At 33.5% G+C, this 15,755-nt stretch overlaps 1 protein-coding gene across 2 annotated transcripts; it reads right to left on the minus strand.

Moving 5' to 3' along the window:
- Nucleotides 1-482: 482 nt before the first annotated feature.
- LOC106388847 (long chain acyl-CoA synthetase 6, peroxisomal-like) lies at nucleotides 483-5,826 on the minus strand. 2 transcript variants are annotated; one of them, NM_001315952.1, is given in 24 exon segments: nucleotides 502-739; nucleotides 741-759; nucleotides 1,091-1,177; nucleotides 1,255-1,338; nucleotides 1,422-1,507; nucleotides 1,579-1,682; nucleotides 1,807-1,893; nucleotides 1,975-2,098; nucleotides 2,181-2,299; nucleotides 2,443-2,572; nucleotides 2,665-2,753; nucleotides 2,844-2,932; nucleotides 3,131-3,224; nucleotides 3,386-3,465; nucleotides 3,616-3,705; nucleotides 3,853-3,939; nucleotides 4,050-4,094; nucleotides 4,213-4,289; nucleotides 4,374-4,479; nucleotides 4,564-4,645; nucleotides 5,180-5,251; nucleotides 5,320-5,397; nucleotides 5,472-5,532; nucleotides 5,604-5,748. In NM_001315952.1, coding segments are annotated over 24 exon segments (2,034 nt in total). In that variant the 5' UTR covers nucleotides 5,725-5,748; the 3' UTR covers nucleotides 502-716.
- Nucleotides 5,827-15,755: the final 9,929 nt, after the last annotated feature.

The raw sequence follows: 15,755 nt of genomic DNA on the forward strand, positions 1-15,755 counted from the left end.
TACTAAATAATCCTTTTGTTTCACTTTATTTGTCGTTTTAGGTTGATGCACACATATTAAAAAAATATTTAATTTTATACATTTTTAAAATAAAAACATCATTATCCGTACACCTAACCATATTTCCATCAATAGAAAAATAAAGAAAATAATCTTGTTAATAAATTTTACATTGAAATCATAAAATGACACTTATTTTAAAACTAAAATTTTCGCTTAAACTGGGGGTAACAATTAAGACTTCCTGCTAAACTGACCCCTCGCTTAGCGTTACATTTCTTTTTAATTTGGTCAACAAGCGTTACATCTTAAAGATAAGTAAATGCTTTACGTTCCTCTGACCAGTATAACGTTGAATAAAGATCTATACGGTAGTTTGTAGTATCTATTCTGTAGCCAAAAAGATAAGTCAATGTTTTACGTTTCTCTGACCGCTCGCTATACGTTTCTCTGTCGTTTAGTATGGAGAATCTGAAACAAAATCAAAGCGAATTGAGAATGTTTTTGACTTTCTTATCACACAAGGCAAACTTTTTAGTATCTATACTGTAGCACCTTTATTACCTTAACGAACATTCAATGAAACATGAAGCAAAAATAAAAATAAAAAAGAATTACAATTTTAGGACTTTTTTATTAATCACTCGAATTACACACGAATCACAAAGCTTTATTAGCCGTGGGATCAGAAGCAGCAAGCTCCTTGTACATGTTTGTTATTGCTTCTGCGAAGTATTCCTTTGCTTGTGGTCTCTTAATCTGCAGCAAACATTCAATCAAAATCCTTCAGCTTAAATTCATTTTCACAATCGGTTTACTAATCATTCTACGTCCTTTACTAACACACCGGTCCTGAGATTTTGGAAACTATAGATAATTTAGAAAGGATTTATATATTTTTTTAACAACTTTAGAAGCTTATATCTATATAACCTTTTTAAAAAAAAATTTGGAGACCATATGTCAATGTTTCACTAGCCTATACGCCAATGTTTCACTAGCCTATGTTGAGAACCAGTGATCGACTATAGGAGTAGAACTAGTGGTTCTAATTCATCTAAGTTGCTCAAATGGGTCCTGCAGATTTTACCTTGAATGTTGGTGTCAACAAGCCATTTTCTAGCGTGAATGGCTCCAGCACCAATGTTACAGCTTTTGCAAACTCAAAGCCTCTCAACTGCATCAAAGGTTTTTAAGAACTTTAGTCTATGATATTACCTGAGCTTCTCTCCCAACAGCGTAAAGATGCATTACCTGAGATTCTCTCCCAACAGCGTCCATGTCTGATAATACTGCTGCTTTCACTCTCGGGTTATTGCACAACTCTCTCAGTTCTCCCTGCAGCATTTTTAGCATAGTGGTATAAATTTACTTTCCAAGTGTTACGTTTGAAGGAACTTTGGTGAAGGAAGTTGTATCACCTTTATGCCTTCTGAAGCAGCCCAGCTTTTAAGCACATCTGGATCAACCGATACAACAGCCACCAATGATGAATTAAAGCTATCACCTGAGTAAAACAAAAACCGGTTAGATGGGTAAAAAAATAAAGCAAAAGACTTAAATAAAAAATTTCTCTACCATATATGAAGCATTGGCCCACAAATCTGCATTTGGCATAGACGTTTTCAATTTTCTCTGGAGCTATATACTCCCCTTGAGCCAATTTGAAGATGTTCTTCTTCCTATTTAAAGAACAAGAAAAATTTAGAAAGATGATTCTCGGTACAAAACATACCAACAACAAGTTCCCAAAAAATTTAAACCATCTTCAAGTAGTGGATACTAATCAAGTGATGTGGGAAAAACCTGTCGATAATTTTTAGACGTCCTCCCGGCAACCAAAGACCTATATCTCCAGTGTGAAGCCATCCATCTTCATCAATCACCTCTCTCCTGAAATTTAAATACATTTAACTGAACCGATTATACTTTTAAAATAATTTGGATAGTGGAGTGCAATGTAGGTTTTCATACGTTTGAACTTCATCCTTGTAATAGCCTCTAAAGATGATGGGACCTCTAACACATATCTCACCACGAGGATGTGGTTCATCCGCTGATGTATAGTTCATTTCCGGGACATCCACAAGCTTTACTTCTGAAAAAAGCAATGCGTATTAAATCATATAGAGACATAACTTGTAATATTAATCTTATCGCAGAGTCAGTAAGAAGCTTACCACAAGCTGGATTAGGAGAGCCAACATGTCCAGTGAGGTTATCACCCTCGTCCATTCCACTTATAACACAAGATGTTTCAGTCATTCCATATCCTTCTGATACCCTTCCTCCAAAGCATCTGGAGTAGTCATATACACAAGTTAAAGGAAACCAGAGCCTGAATAACTATGCATGCGCTAAGGACTATATGTGTGCATCTTGAGGATGAACTCTATTGTATAAAATGAAAGAACACAAATCTCTTCAAAGCGATGAACTTACATCTTCAAAAACTCCAACACTTCAGGAGACAAAGGTGAAGCCCCAGACGTCATAAAACGAACTCGTCCTCCAAGTCTGTCTTTTATCTTATTAAATACCAACCTGTCCCATATGGGAGACGCACTTTTTCCTGAACCAACAGAACCCATACAAAGTAAATCAAGCCCCAAACTGAATTTAAAAAAAAATCTAATTAGAGTTAATATGCACGAGAGGACCTACCATTCAAGAGAGCCTGTTTCTTTGCATTATATGCAGCATTGAAGAGCCTCTCTTTCAGCCCACCCGAGGTTTTTACTGCATTAGTAATACTGGCGTGGCAACAACAAATTTACCATTAGTTCAGTGAATCACCAAAACCAGTATAGAGCGTATATCAACAAACTGAAACCATTTATTACCCATCATATATTCTATTGTATAATCGGGGGACGCTGCTGAATACAGTAGGTCTCAGAGCAGCCAGATCATCCAGTAGTTTCATATTGTCCTGCAGAAAATTTGGCAAGTGGTTCTTCCAATTAATTCAACAGAAAAGAATTTGAATGTGAGGCTATAAGCAAAGACCACCAGATCACAGCTACACAGGTCTATTAGGATATAATCTAATTCCAGAGGTTCTGCCATCAAGTATAGAAACAAGTTTATGCCAAATAGTTGGCTAAAAGGAGAAAGTTCAGTTTCTAACCCCTTGGTAGAAACCAACGGCAACTCCGAAGTACACTGCTAGGATCTGATTTGCTCGTTCGTAAATGTGTGCCAGTGGAAGATATGAAATGTAACTGGAAGTGTAAGAGAGTACCACAAAATAAGTTACACAAGGGCTTAACATGAAGAATGGGATTTTTTTAAGAACAGAGGTATATGTAGTAAATGGATACAAAAGAGAACATTTAAAATATTTTACTATTAGTCTATAAGTAGAAAGAAAGAAAGCACTTACATATCTGAAGAGAAAAATTTCACACTAAAACTGGATCCAGCAACATTTGCAATCAAGTTTGCATGAGTCAATACGACTCCCTTTACATCCAGAAAGAGCAGGCCAGGGAGGAATGAAGCGTGCATGATAGCATAAACAGTAATTTAGAAGCCATAGACTGTAAATATGAAATAAAGAAGACTAATGTCCCAGTTTTCAAGTAAGCAACAAAATTTTCAAGTAAGCAAAACCTTTGGGGTCCCAGTTGTTCCGCTTGTATAGCATAAGGTTGCAACATCATCGGGTTTTGGTGGACAAAACGGCTGAGGGTTACTACGGCCCTGAAACAAATTTTAGTGGTCAGAAAACTGTGAAACCAACATGTAATAACTGCAAACTCTTAGTTTATAGAATGTCCTTAATCCTCCTTAACTTCAGAGGACTAATATTTTACAGTTTCCAGAGCAGATAAACAGAGAAGAGTGTACCTGGTTCAGTAACACCGAATATGATACAACTTTAACTCCTGCGGATGGGGGAAGCGAAGGCAAAGATTCATTCAACCCTCCAACAACCTATTTGGTACATGATAAGTACCAGAAACACAGAAGAAAATAAATTTAAAAGCTGTAGTCACAATACTCAAAGCGTAAGCAATAGCAACAAAAGTGAAGTTTCTTCGTACCACCACCAGGCGTACGCTTGGCATCTCAGACAAGCCGCTAAGTAACTGCAAGCTCCAGCGATAACCCAGCCAGAGAAGCAAGCAAAGAGACGTCAGAAAAACAATCATTTAAGTAAGCATATGAAAAAAGAAAGTAACTCAAGCAGCAGATTAATGAGCTCACGGAGTTTAACGTCTCAGCCACACAGAATATGGCTTGCACATTTGCATGATTGACGATAAACTTTACAGCATCAGGACCTTCAGCCAAAAAAAAGATAGCATAAGTAGAGCATCCCTAAGAAAACTTACAATAAACATAAAACGCTGTAACTAAAAACTTACCAAGAGTATCATACAAAGGAACAGACACATACGAATAAGAAGCACAAGCTTGATCGACAATGAGCCACTCTGGGCGGTTGATAAAGTAAATTCCAACAGAAGATCCCTGGTCGCAATAAAAAAAAACAGAAACTTGCATCAGCTAAAACTTCAAGCGGGAAAGAAAAGAGTAAGAATCACAATCGTTTACCGTGGTGATGCCATGATGAACTAAACCAGAACCTAGAGCAGTTCTTGCTGTACCAACTTCTCCATATGTCATCCATTTGTAGCTAAAAGAAGTAAACCAGAGTCACGTAAGAGTAAGCTTCAAAGAAACCACAAAACATAACTTAATCAAAGCCGGTCCTGAGACTTTTGGAGCTTCGGAACAACAATTACGGATGATAAACTAAATAATCAATACATATAACCAATTTTTGAGGCCGGAATCATCTATACATATTAGCCACTTCAATTTTGGGACGGAGACTATGCACATAACCGGTTTTGAGATTTATGGAGCTTAAAACAATTACGCATAATAAACTAAAATAATAAATAAAACTAAAAGAACATATTTATTGATTGTTTGTCAAGATATTAACCAATCTGGATGCATAATAATCTATACATATATCGCACGTCCGCCTAAACAATAATCCTCTATAAAAAACAATAATCCTCTATAAAGCCCCTAATCACCAGCTAACGAATATTTGAACATTGCATATTTAGCCACTTAAGTTTTATGCCCGGCGCGAAAGTTTCATTTCGCTATACCCAGGACCGCCCTGAAAATGAACAGTAAAAGTTTAGCAGCTCACTCTCCAACAGTTCCGTCGACACGAACGCGAGTTCCTAAGTACTTGTAATCCCGAAAGTCATGAACAGCATGCCTACACATATTCAGTTATTATCATCAGAACTAAAAAAATAAATGAACAAAAGGAATTTGAATCCATACTCAAAGTTGTCATGGAGAGTGGCGATGTCAGGATGATCCGGGAACCTACTAACGAGCTTGAACGGAGATCGAGCAGATCTAACACAAATTCAAATCAAACACGTAAGGTTAAAAAAAAACGTTTGAAGGAAGATGATGGTGGATATAATAACCTGTAGACGTGCCACTTGCCAGTGCTCAGCTTCTCCGGAAGCACGACGCTATAGCCATTATCTAGTTATGATTGATCAGGTAAGGGATCAGAAGCGGAAGCTGAAGAGAGATGAGAAGATGGGATTACTGACCGAGATAGAACTCGCCCGCGGTGGGATTGGAGCTGAGGAGGAGAGGGGAAGAGCGGGAAGACGTGACGAGATGGGAGTGGATAGCGTTTATGCGGCGGCGTGCGGCGGAGGTAGAATCCATTTTCCGATTCGGAATCTGAAAAAAGAGAGAGAGAGAGAGAGAGAATGATCCGATAAATTTTTTTTTGACTATGGCACGCTTTTCTAACTCGGTTGATGTCGTTATCAGTTGATTTCGTCAATCATGAAAACTTCTAATAAATTACGTAAAACAAAATAAAATGTATTTTTTACAGAAAATAATAACACTGGAAAAAAAGTTCTTATACACTATAATATAATTGAGTGAATTGGGCGAAAATCCTAGAAAAAGTAATAAATTAAAAAAATACCTATGTCATAAAAAATTGTGGGGATTCAAAATGATCCAGCGTAGCTGAAATGACAAAATTGTTGATAATATGTTAGAAGCTAAAAGAAATATAAATGTAATTGAAGAAATATGACATCTTCGAAAACATAGTCGAATTAAACACAGTTGAATCAGACGATTACGCGCCAGCGGGAAATGCTCGAAAGCAAGCTTAAAATCCGGAATATACGACTTCACCTTACCGTTGAAAACCTTCTTCGCAACAAAGCGACGTTGATACCAATTATCGGAGCCATCAATTTGTTTTTATTTTTTCTAAATTTTGAATGGAGAGAGTAAAATTTAAGTTTCAAATCATAAAAAGATAATCACGTAATTTAATAGAAAAATAATTATAGAAGATCTTTGCAACTAGACGTGAATTATTATAACACAAATAAAATTATATAAATTGTAAAAAAAATTATGTAATATTTATTATATTTTGTAATAACATAATTAACTGATTTCTTAAAAATACAACTTCTCGGATATTGGTATAATTCATTACATGTCTCCTAGTTTCATTGAAGATTTTGATAACAAAACAATACTTATAATAAGATGTATTAAAGTTTCTATTTGGAGAGTATCATACTCATTCTATTTGGATAGTATCATACTCATCAGTCATCATCATCTCAGGTTTCAATCTAAATAAAACCAAACGTAAAAATTTATTGGTCCAATCGTTGGGTGAATGTTGCATGTTTTCATACCTAGCTTTTTTGTTCTAATACCAAGCTTAAGACAATATTTATATAAAAATACAATACTTTACTTAACACCAATTTTATGAAGGTTCTTACGCATTATAGACTTGATCTCTATAGATATATATAGGCAGGGCCGACTTACATAGGGGAGCGAGCAGTGCGACCGTCCTCGGATCCAATCCGTTGTCCTCTATTTCTTAATAGATAAGGCTCTGATTTTTCAAAAAATACATGTATTTTTATATTAAAAAAAAAAAGAAAAGGGGCCGAATTTTTTTTATATGAAAGTATTTTTTTATTTCCATTGTTTTATTTTTAAAAATACTTCAGGTATTTTAAAAAAGACATATATCTATCATATTTTTTAAAGAAAAACAATAGTTTGAAAATTAAAAAAAAAAAAAAATTTGCTCCAGGGTCTGGCACTGTGTATAGGTATCATAGATCATGATCTCTATAAACTTGAGTCATAATTTGATGACAAAAACATATGTTCTCTCGAGCATGAGCTCTAAGGTTTTGAAACATCTACTTCACTAGGCCCAAAATTATGAGTACACTTGAATAGCCACTCGCCAAACACCCCTTTTTCCCTTTCTTGTTTTGTAAACACGATTAACCCCTTCTTAATGGGTTTATAACTTAAGACATATTAGTAAGTAATGGGCTATTCTTTTATACGGTCTGGCAATTGTTATCTCTACTGGGCTTGTAAAAAACACATAACATGGTCATAAACTCATCCTAAGTAATAATAGTCTGCTAGCTCCACAAAAACAAAATGCGATATGAATTTTTTTAAAAGAAAAAAATAACAATAGTAATCACATTTGTATTGATTCTATTTGTCTCGTTCCTAACAAATGGAGCATACAGTTCGTATAGGTCACAATCATCTGGAACACCCTTGAACCAAATTTTGAACTTCTTAGAAGAAGCATGTGGTGACACGTGCTAAAACATGTTTTGTTTGTCTTCTGTATAGGTTCCAAGAAAGAGATAACAACACAGATACAAATGACTAATCTCCATTCGAATTTCTAAATTGTTGTATTATAAGTATATAACATATATAGTAATGTGTTGGTCATACATCTTTCTGTATCTTATTATTTTGTATATTTTCATTTTTTTGTCATGGTGTTGTCTTTTATTTAACTTTAAATTGGATAACTCCTAAGGATGCTTGTTCTAGTAATGGAATAGATGGATGTAAGTATCCATGACTGTGTTTATTCCATTGAATCGGTACTCTTATCCAAACTAGCTATACTTAAAAATAAAAGCCTATGCATGATATTATACACATATATTGACATCTACTTTGTGAAAGTTATAGTTTGCTTGGATGATATGTGAGTGAGACAATAGTTATGGATGAGAATGATATTTTCATGTGGATGTCAACAAAAGCTACGGAGACAAACAATAACTCTATGTGGCCAATACATAACATTCTCTCTATATTCTCTGTCTGCCTAAAATATATGTGAACTCTGTTAACCAATAGTTCATATGCATGTGTAAGCATTGTTTGTATATAAGCTCAAATTAAAAATTTAATACATGGTCACAATTTAAAATGTTTGAGTGGCTCATAAAGGCTCCACTAAGATAGTCAAAAGATGGTTTTGCGTATGCAAATCTTTTTGAGCCATGAGATGCACACTTTGGTTTCGCATCGTGTATGTTCAGATTCGATGTAGCGTTCACCTAGTTTTGGGATGATTAAATTTGTTCCATTACAATTACATATTTTTCTTGCCAAATTCTTTTCGAATAAGTACGAAATCAAGAATCAAACTATCCTATAAAAATTGAATGTTTGTAAAGCGCACGAAGAAATGCTTTCAAATATGCCAACACAAAATATTGTTTTTACATTAATTTACAGTTCCATTTTACATTTTTTAATGAAGGTATTCAAACAAAAAGAATATGTCTAATAAGTGTTGTCGCTGCAGCTTGTTTAACCTTTTACAAACTAAAATGAAATTTGAAATTTACATTGTAGCACCACACTATTGCTAGTAATATGGCTACATGTATCAAAACGTAAGACTTAAGTTTCTGTCTCCACTAATTTTAAGTTTGAAATTTACATTGTAGCACCACACTATTGCTAGTAATATGGCTACATGTATCAAAACGTAAGACTTAAGTTTCTGTCTCCACTAATTTTAAGTGGTATGACGTATTCTTTGCCTTTAGATCCTCCATTAGTTGAAACAAATAACTAATATTGATGGATAACGATTCGAGTTTCACTCTGTATTTTAATTTTTAAAAATTTGTGTGCCTGTGTGCATCATGGGGACTTTTGTGAAATGACAAGTCAAATTATTTTCGTATATAAAATTCTCCTACTTTAATTTGCTTGTGTGACTTGTGTCCCCTGTCGGTATTCACTTAATAATTGTAAAACTCAATTAATATTAATAAAAGCATCTTTATGTAATACGACACAAATGAAAAAAGCAGACCATGACCGTTTGGAGCGGCCAAAGGTTGCTATGCTACTTTCTACTTCATTTCTTTGCCTTGGTTCGAAATTTAGGACCACATGTGGTTGATCAGAGACTCAATATATGTAGATTGATATTTGTCTCGACAGATTACGTCTGCAGGTCAGCTCCTTTTCCTACATTTTCTTCATTAAATTATGTCAAATAACTTTTACTCTCATGCTTACGTCCTGTATTTTATTATTATTTTATTAATCATTTCGATATTGTATCAAACTAAATGGTAAATCATTTCATTATTGATTCCTTCATGTAAGAGTGTTGAACAGTGGAGCGTTACATTTTTCTTAACCAGTGATATTTAGAAGAATAGTACCAACGAGTACTCTGATCTCAGATTTTAAATGAAATCTAAAATATCTTCGTCTGGTAAAACAGAATCAACTTAACAGGATTTGAACCCAAAACGACGGATTTATGGTTTGTCCCAAATTTTTCTTCTTATCACCAAAGTACCGTTAATTAGTTTGAAACATAAATTTGTGGACTTAATTATCGGATCGCACATTGATTGACATGTTAAAAACGGTAGTTTCTTCATGCGATTAAACAATAAGAAAAATCATATGTACCACATTATTATTATTCTAATCATCTTTTATTTGCTTAGATATGCAAAGACACAAATTCTAATTCTATTATTAAGTGCACTGAGTAATGCATGATCATCCATTTGGAACATATTGTATAATGTTACTAGTTCTAGAGGCTGAGTCGTACTAATTTTGGAAAAGAAGTTAGTAGGAAAAGAAAAAACTGACATCTACTTGTCATATATAATACATATCTGAGGTATCTTCGTACCAAATCGCCTATGCATCATTGTCCCTCGTCGAATTCTGTGAGAAACTATAAACTATGTATCTACTTGTGTTCATGTCTGCTATACACCTCGAAAAGTTTTGGCCTGCTGTTCATTGATGGTGTTTAGCTAGCAATTATATTTGTATACACATTCTTTATTCACACACAGTACACAAGCTGATAAAACTTTTGCATTACAGAAAAACCCAGAACCTAAAAAATCTCTCCCATTCTCTTTCATTATTAAGGACCGGCTCACACTTCTAGCTAGCCTCTTTCTTGCAAGTTATTCGGTAAAAGATGAGGTTAGAGTTTTTTGACAAAAAAGATGAGGTTAGGGTTCAACTGCTTTTTAGTTTAATACGTGCATATTTGCTTCCTTAAAAGAATTACAACATTTAGTGTTTTGATCAAAACATTCAAAAAAAGTAAATGCATATTTAAAAAAAAAAGTTCAGGTTGCAATTTTTTTTTAAATGAATAAATTAGTAACGAAGCGCATATTTATAATAATCATGTATTATTATATATTACTAGTTGATGTCCCGCACCTTGTACGGATTAATATATATACACACTTAATAAATTTTAATTCTAGTGTTCATTTTATTAAAAATTATTAAATTAGATACAATTTTAAATTAATAATATAAAAATAAAATTTCAATATTCATATTGATAATCAATATATTAAATTATGTTCTTTTGTTTCATAATTTATTTATGGGATATCAATTTTGGATCAAAACTTTTCTATAGTAATAATCAAATCAGGAAACTTGGATTTGAAATTGAATATTTACTGTATTTGGCTGAAAAAAAATCAAGTAACACTTAAAGAAATTATAAACAATTACAACCCATAAAATGTCAACAAAATAACAATAACCTAGGAGTGTTCAATCCAACAAAACTGAACCATTTAAAACAATACCGAATCGAAATAGAAAAAATAGTTTGGATTTGGTAGTACCGAATAAATCGAATAAATGTTATTTTAAAAAACACGCAGTATATAGATATGATTCAGTATATTAACTGATCCAACCGAATAAACCGAAGAAACTGATTTATTAAAATATGTTAGTATACTTGTATATAAATTTTATAATAATTTGTATTTGGATTAATATTTTCAATAAGAATTGGAAAATTTGCTATAATATTAGTCATTAAATCATAAACTAATATAAGATAAATGTTATGATATTATCGGTAGATATTGTTAATATTTATTACTAAATAAATGTTCTAAATATGATGATAACTCTATATTAAAATATATTTTAAAAAATAATAGTATATATATCGATAAAATAAGTTAATATTTATTAATTATCTTAAATATCATGATAAATAAATATATATATATATATATAAACATAAAAATTTAAATAATAATATTAATTAATCTAATGATTTATCCTAAAATCATGAAAAATATGACAAAATAAGCAAATTCACTAAAATTATGGAGAAGATGAGAAGTAAGCAAATTCACTTCTCAAATAATAGTATAGATTTATGTTTTATGTTTTATGTTTCTAATTGGAGTCATGTTCGAAGTTTGCTAAGAAAATAAAATTTCAGGCTTTCTCATAAACTAGTTTATTAAATTTTAATTGATTTAATAAACAATTTATATATATATATATATACATGCTGACAAAAAAATATATACATATACATATATTGTTTAAACTTTTTAGTATATCTATTGCGTTTTTGAAGGTTGTAAACAAAGGTTTTTGAAGGTTGTACACTGTCAGAAATTCTTACACTAAACTAGTTCATTGCATTATCATTGTTCCTGCTGAATATAAAAATAATACTAACAAATGCAAACACACTTGCTATGAGCATGGTTTGTTTTATCATTCCTCACATGGCTTAGAGTTTATGGAAAGCTAGCTAGTGAGTAACTAGTGACTTTAAGGCATTAGTTTACCTGTAAAAGTTGTATGCAGGTGTTGTTTTTTGTCCCTTTCCTTTTCCGAAAAGGGTTTTAATTAGGGTTTTTTCGTACATTAAACAGTGTAAGCATCTGAAAAACATAAAGACATACGAGTGAAAGTGATAGTGGGGAATCAATGCTGATTCACGAGTCTTAAACTTTGTGTCTTCATAAGCTACTCCATACGATTTCATATAGAGGTAACATGGGTTGGACTTGGAGAGGGTAAAACAGGGCCGGCTGAGGAGGGGGGAAAAGCGGTGCGACCGCCCCGGACCCAAGCCCGTGTCCCCCGTATATTAATAGTTAAGGCCCCAATTTTTTTAAAAAATCTACATTTTTATATTTAAAAAATTATAAATATAATAAATAAAACTGAAAAGGGCCCAAAAATATTTGATATGCATATAGTTTTATTTTAATCACAAAATATACAAAATATTACTGATTAAAATTTTAAAATATTTTAAATATTATCTAAATATAAATTTTATAAGGTAAAATTTTTTTTTTGCCCTAGGGCCCATAACAATGTTAAACCGGCTCTCGGGTAAAAACAACTTAATGTTGGGTAGCCAAAGAGAAAAAGGACAAAGGTTGATGTTAACGTATAAGTCTAACCTGGATAACTATTTATAACGACAATATGCAGAATGAGAGAGAATATTCCAAAAGTAGAAACCTAGATCAGGTGGCTTGCCTCTATCGTCTTCTTTCATAAGCGGCAAGTTTTGAATATAATTTAACACATAATAATACTTACAGATCTAAGATCGATGTGTTATTTATATATATATAGAGAGAGATAATGTGTACATGTTTTCTAAATCTTCAAAACTCAACCAAAATAAAAAACACATATATGATCTACGGTAGTTAACCTTAAATGTATATGTCAATTTTCCGTGGTAAAGACAATGAGCTCACTCTGCATGCTTATCTCACAACTCGAACCGATCCAAGCTTGAGCTCGGTCCCAGATGTACGTTTTTGGTTAATCAATGGGGTAAAGTTGAAGCAGTACTCTGCATCACAGACTTGGGAACAGTGCAGACCAAGAGAACTTCCGAAAGACTGGTCAGAAGCTGTCTGGTTTAATGGTTGTGTTCCCAAACATGCTTTCAACATGTGGATTGCTCAACTGGACCGGATGCCAACCCGATCACGCTTGAGCAGATGGGGTGTAACCAATTCCTCAAACTGTCCGGTCTGTTTATTTGGCGTGGAAACTCAGGATCACATCCTGCTCAACTGTGGCCACAGTGCTGAAATTTGGAGAAAAGTCTTGACAAGATTAAGATCTTCACATGGCTGTTTCACCGAATGGAATGAGTTGTTATCCTGGATAAAAGAACCGGCTGTAACTACGCTCCAAACGTTGAAGAAGATTGTCACTCAAGCGACCCTATACCATCTTTGGCACCAGAGAAACAACATTGTCCACAACCATACTCTGTATCCAGCTGATACGGTATTCAGGATAATAGATCGAGAAGTGAGAAACATAATTCTAGGAAGACGAGGCAGGAGGAAGTTTACTTCTCTCTTGTCAATTTGGCTAGCCTAAGTACGTATAGAGTTTAGCTATTTAACTTGTTTTCACTTTAATGCTTCCTTGTTTTTATTTTTTTGCCTTGGAAGTATTGACTGTAGGACACAAAGGAATAGTGTTCTCCACAACAATAACTGGTTGCCCAAGTGCTCAAGAAACTGGTTGCCCAAGTGCTCATCTACCACGTTTGGAGACAAAGGAACAGTGTTCTCCACAACAATACACATCTACTTCAGGCTGAAACTTTCAGATTAATAGACAGAGATGTGAGAAACACAATAACTGCAAGGCGCAAGAGGCGCAAATTCACCAACATCATGGCACTTTGGATCAGATGACCCGGTCATCCAATAACCAAAAATCTACTACCTTTCTTGCTTTTTATCTAATTTTTGCCAAGAAAGATGTATGTAAAAGCCTTTTATTTTTGTAAAAGACAAAAGTTTCATTTTTAATGATATTTACAGTTTAGCAAAAAGTATTGACTGTAGGATTGCAACTCTTGTAAAATCCCTTTTTTCATTTCTAATGATATTAACATTTTAGCAAAAAAAATTTTCCATGGTAAAAGAAAATCCTGCTTAAAAAATAATAATGTATAATTTTACCACTCTCTACTATTCTCACGTGGACATGACTGCTCAGATCGATCAGTGGTCTTGGCGACTTTGCATCGTTAACAAGATATATAGTACAGTTTAACAAAATCAGCTGGAAATAAATTGTGACATCCCTTAGACGCAGGGCCGGCCCTGAAATTTAGGGGACTGTAGACGGTTTTTAAAAAATTCCAGCTAAAATTTTTTTTTTGATAAATTTAGGGACCTAAAAAAAAATTTGGGGGGGTTAAGACCAATGTTTCGTTAGGTTTTGCCCAACACCCTGCTTAGACGAAACGTCCTGTTAAAATCTAACAAAACTAAAACAACCTTCCTCTTCTTAATCTGTTAAGCCACGTATGTTTTGATTATTTGTTGTTAATATAGTAATGTAATATTTAGATTTTAGGCCATTGTATATCACTCCAGGTCATAACAAGTGGGCGGAAAATGGGGTTTGCTCCTTGCATTCACATGCAGTTTTGTTTGGTAAGCGTGTGTTTGACACACTTTTCACTAATTATTTTATTTTTCGTGTATGATGCATGCATATGTTCGGTACACGAACATTCCTCTCTAGATCTTCACGCCTTTACCGATGCCCATAATCCCATATTAATTATATTTCCGTGGTTAGTGAAAGAGATACTGAATGACTGACCGTTGCTTTTATCATGCTGGTACTGAGAAGAAACAAAGAGTCATTTTCACTATCATCATGGGGGAAACAAGATATGTTCATTGTCTAGGTTTAATTTTGGTAGATAAGTAGACAAAAAGGAAATTAATACGATTGTAACTTTTTATTTTAATATATTACCCAAAAACGTCTATATTTTTTTTAGTAAACTCTACACGATTTCGACCAAAAAAAACTCTATACGATCTAATTGAAGTTGTGATTAGAACCAATCGGTGAGAATTTATACTTGACGACTTAGGATAGAATTAATGGATCCAATTTTTAAACTAATATAAATATATTAGAGATAATGATAATTTTTAAAAAAATATGATGTATATAAAATATTTTCTATATTCTTTGATGATTTTCCTAATTTTGACGGTTGAATTTAGTCTGATCTTTTAAAGCTCTCAATACAAATCTTTCTCAACAATATTTTGTTCTGGTTTACGTTCCAAATAGATGTGTAGTGACATGTTCAAAATTGTACCAAAATTTTAACCAAAACAAAAATGCACAACTTTCATAGGAAAGTCTCTTTTTTTTTTTCACAAATACTTCATTACTTAAAATTTAAAGTGGGTTTCTTACAGGGCCTCTGAGAACCTGCTTAGCCAAGTTATCCTCAAAACAGAGAGAGGAACGATTAACATATCTAAAAGAGACAGAATCAAATTGCAAAGAGAGAAGATAGATGTCAGCCAGGATTCCATGGAGATCAGAGATGCCAGATTGTTCGACAATTGCTGCCACCAATTGTGCTGAATCCGATTCAAAGATCACCTGTTTGAGCTGAAGTGCGATCGCATGTTCCATCGCCATTCGTACTGCCAATCCCTCCGCCACAAGGGGTGATCGAACGAAAGATAAAAAAATCACTGTGAGAAAGGAATCTCTCATTTTGG

Source organism: Brassica napus, chromosome C3 (assembly GCF_020379485.1).
Source record: "Brassica napus cultivar Da-Ae chromosome C3, Da-Ae, whole genome shotgun sequence".
NCBI classification, from domain to species: domain Eukaryota; kingdom Viridiplantae; phylum Streptophyta; class Magnoliopsida; order Brassicales; family Brassicaceae; genus Brassica; species Brassica napus.

Coding starts and splice junctions, on each gene's coding strand:
- LOC106388847 (XM_013829016.3), bottom strand. CDS start 5,724: ATGGATTCTACCTCCGCCGCACGCCGCCGCATAAACGCTATCCACTCC. Junction 3,225..3,385: donor AAATTTTTCTCTTCAGATAT/GTAAGTGCTTTC, acceptor TTACACTTCCAG/TTACATTTCATATCTTCCAC. Junction 2,573..2,664: donor GAAACAGGCTCTCTTGAATG/GTAGGTCCTCTC, acceptor CTGTTGGTTCAG/GAAAAAGTGCGTCTCCCATA.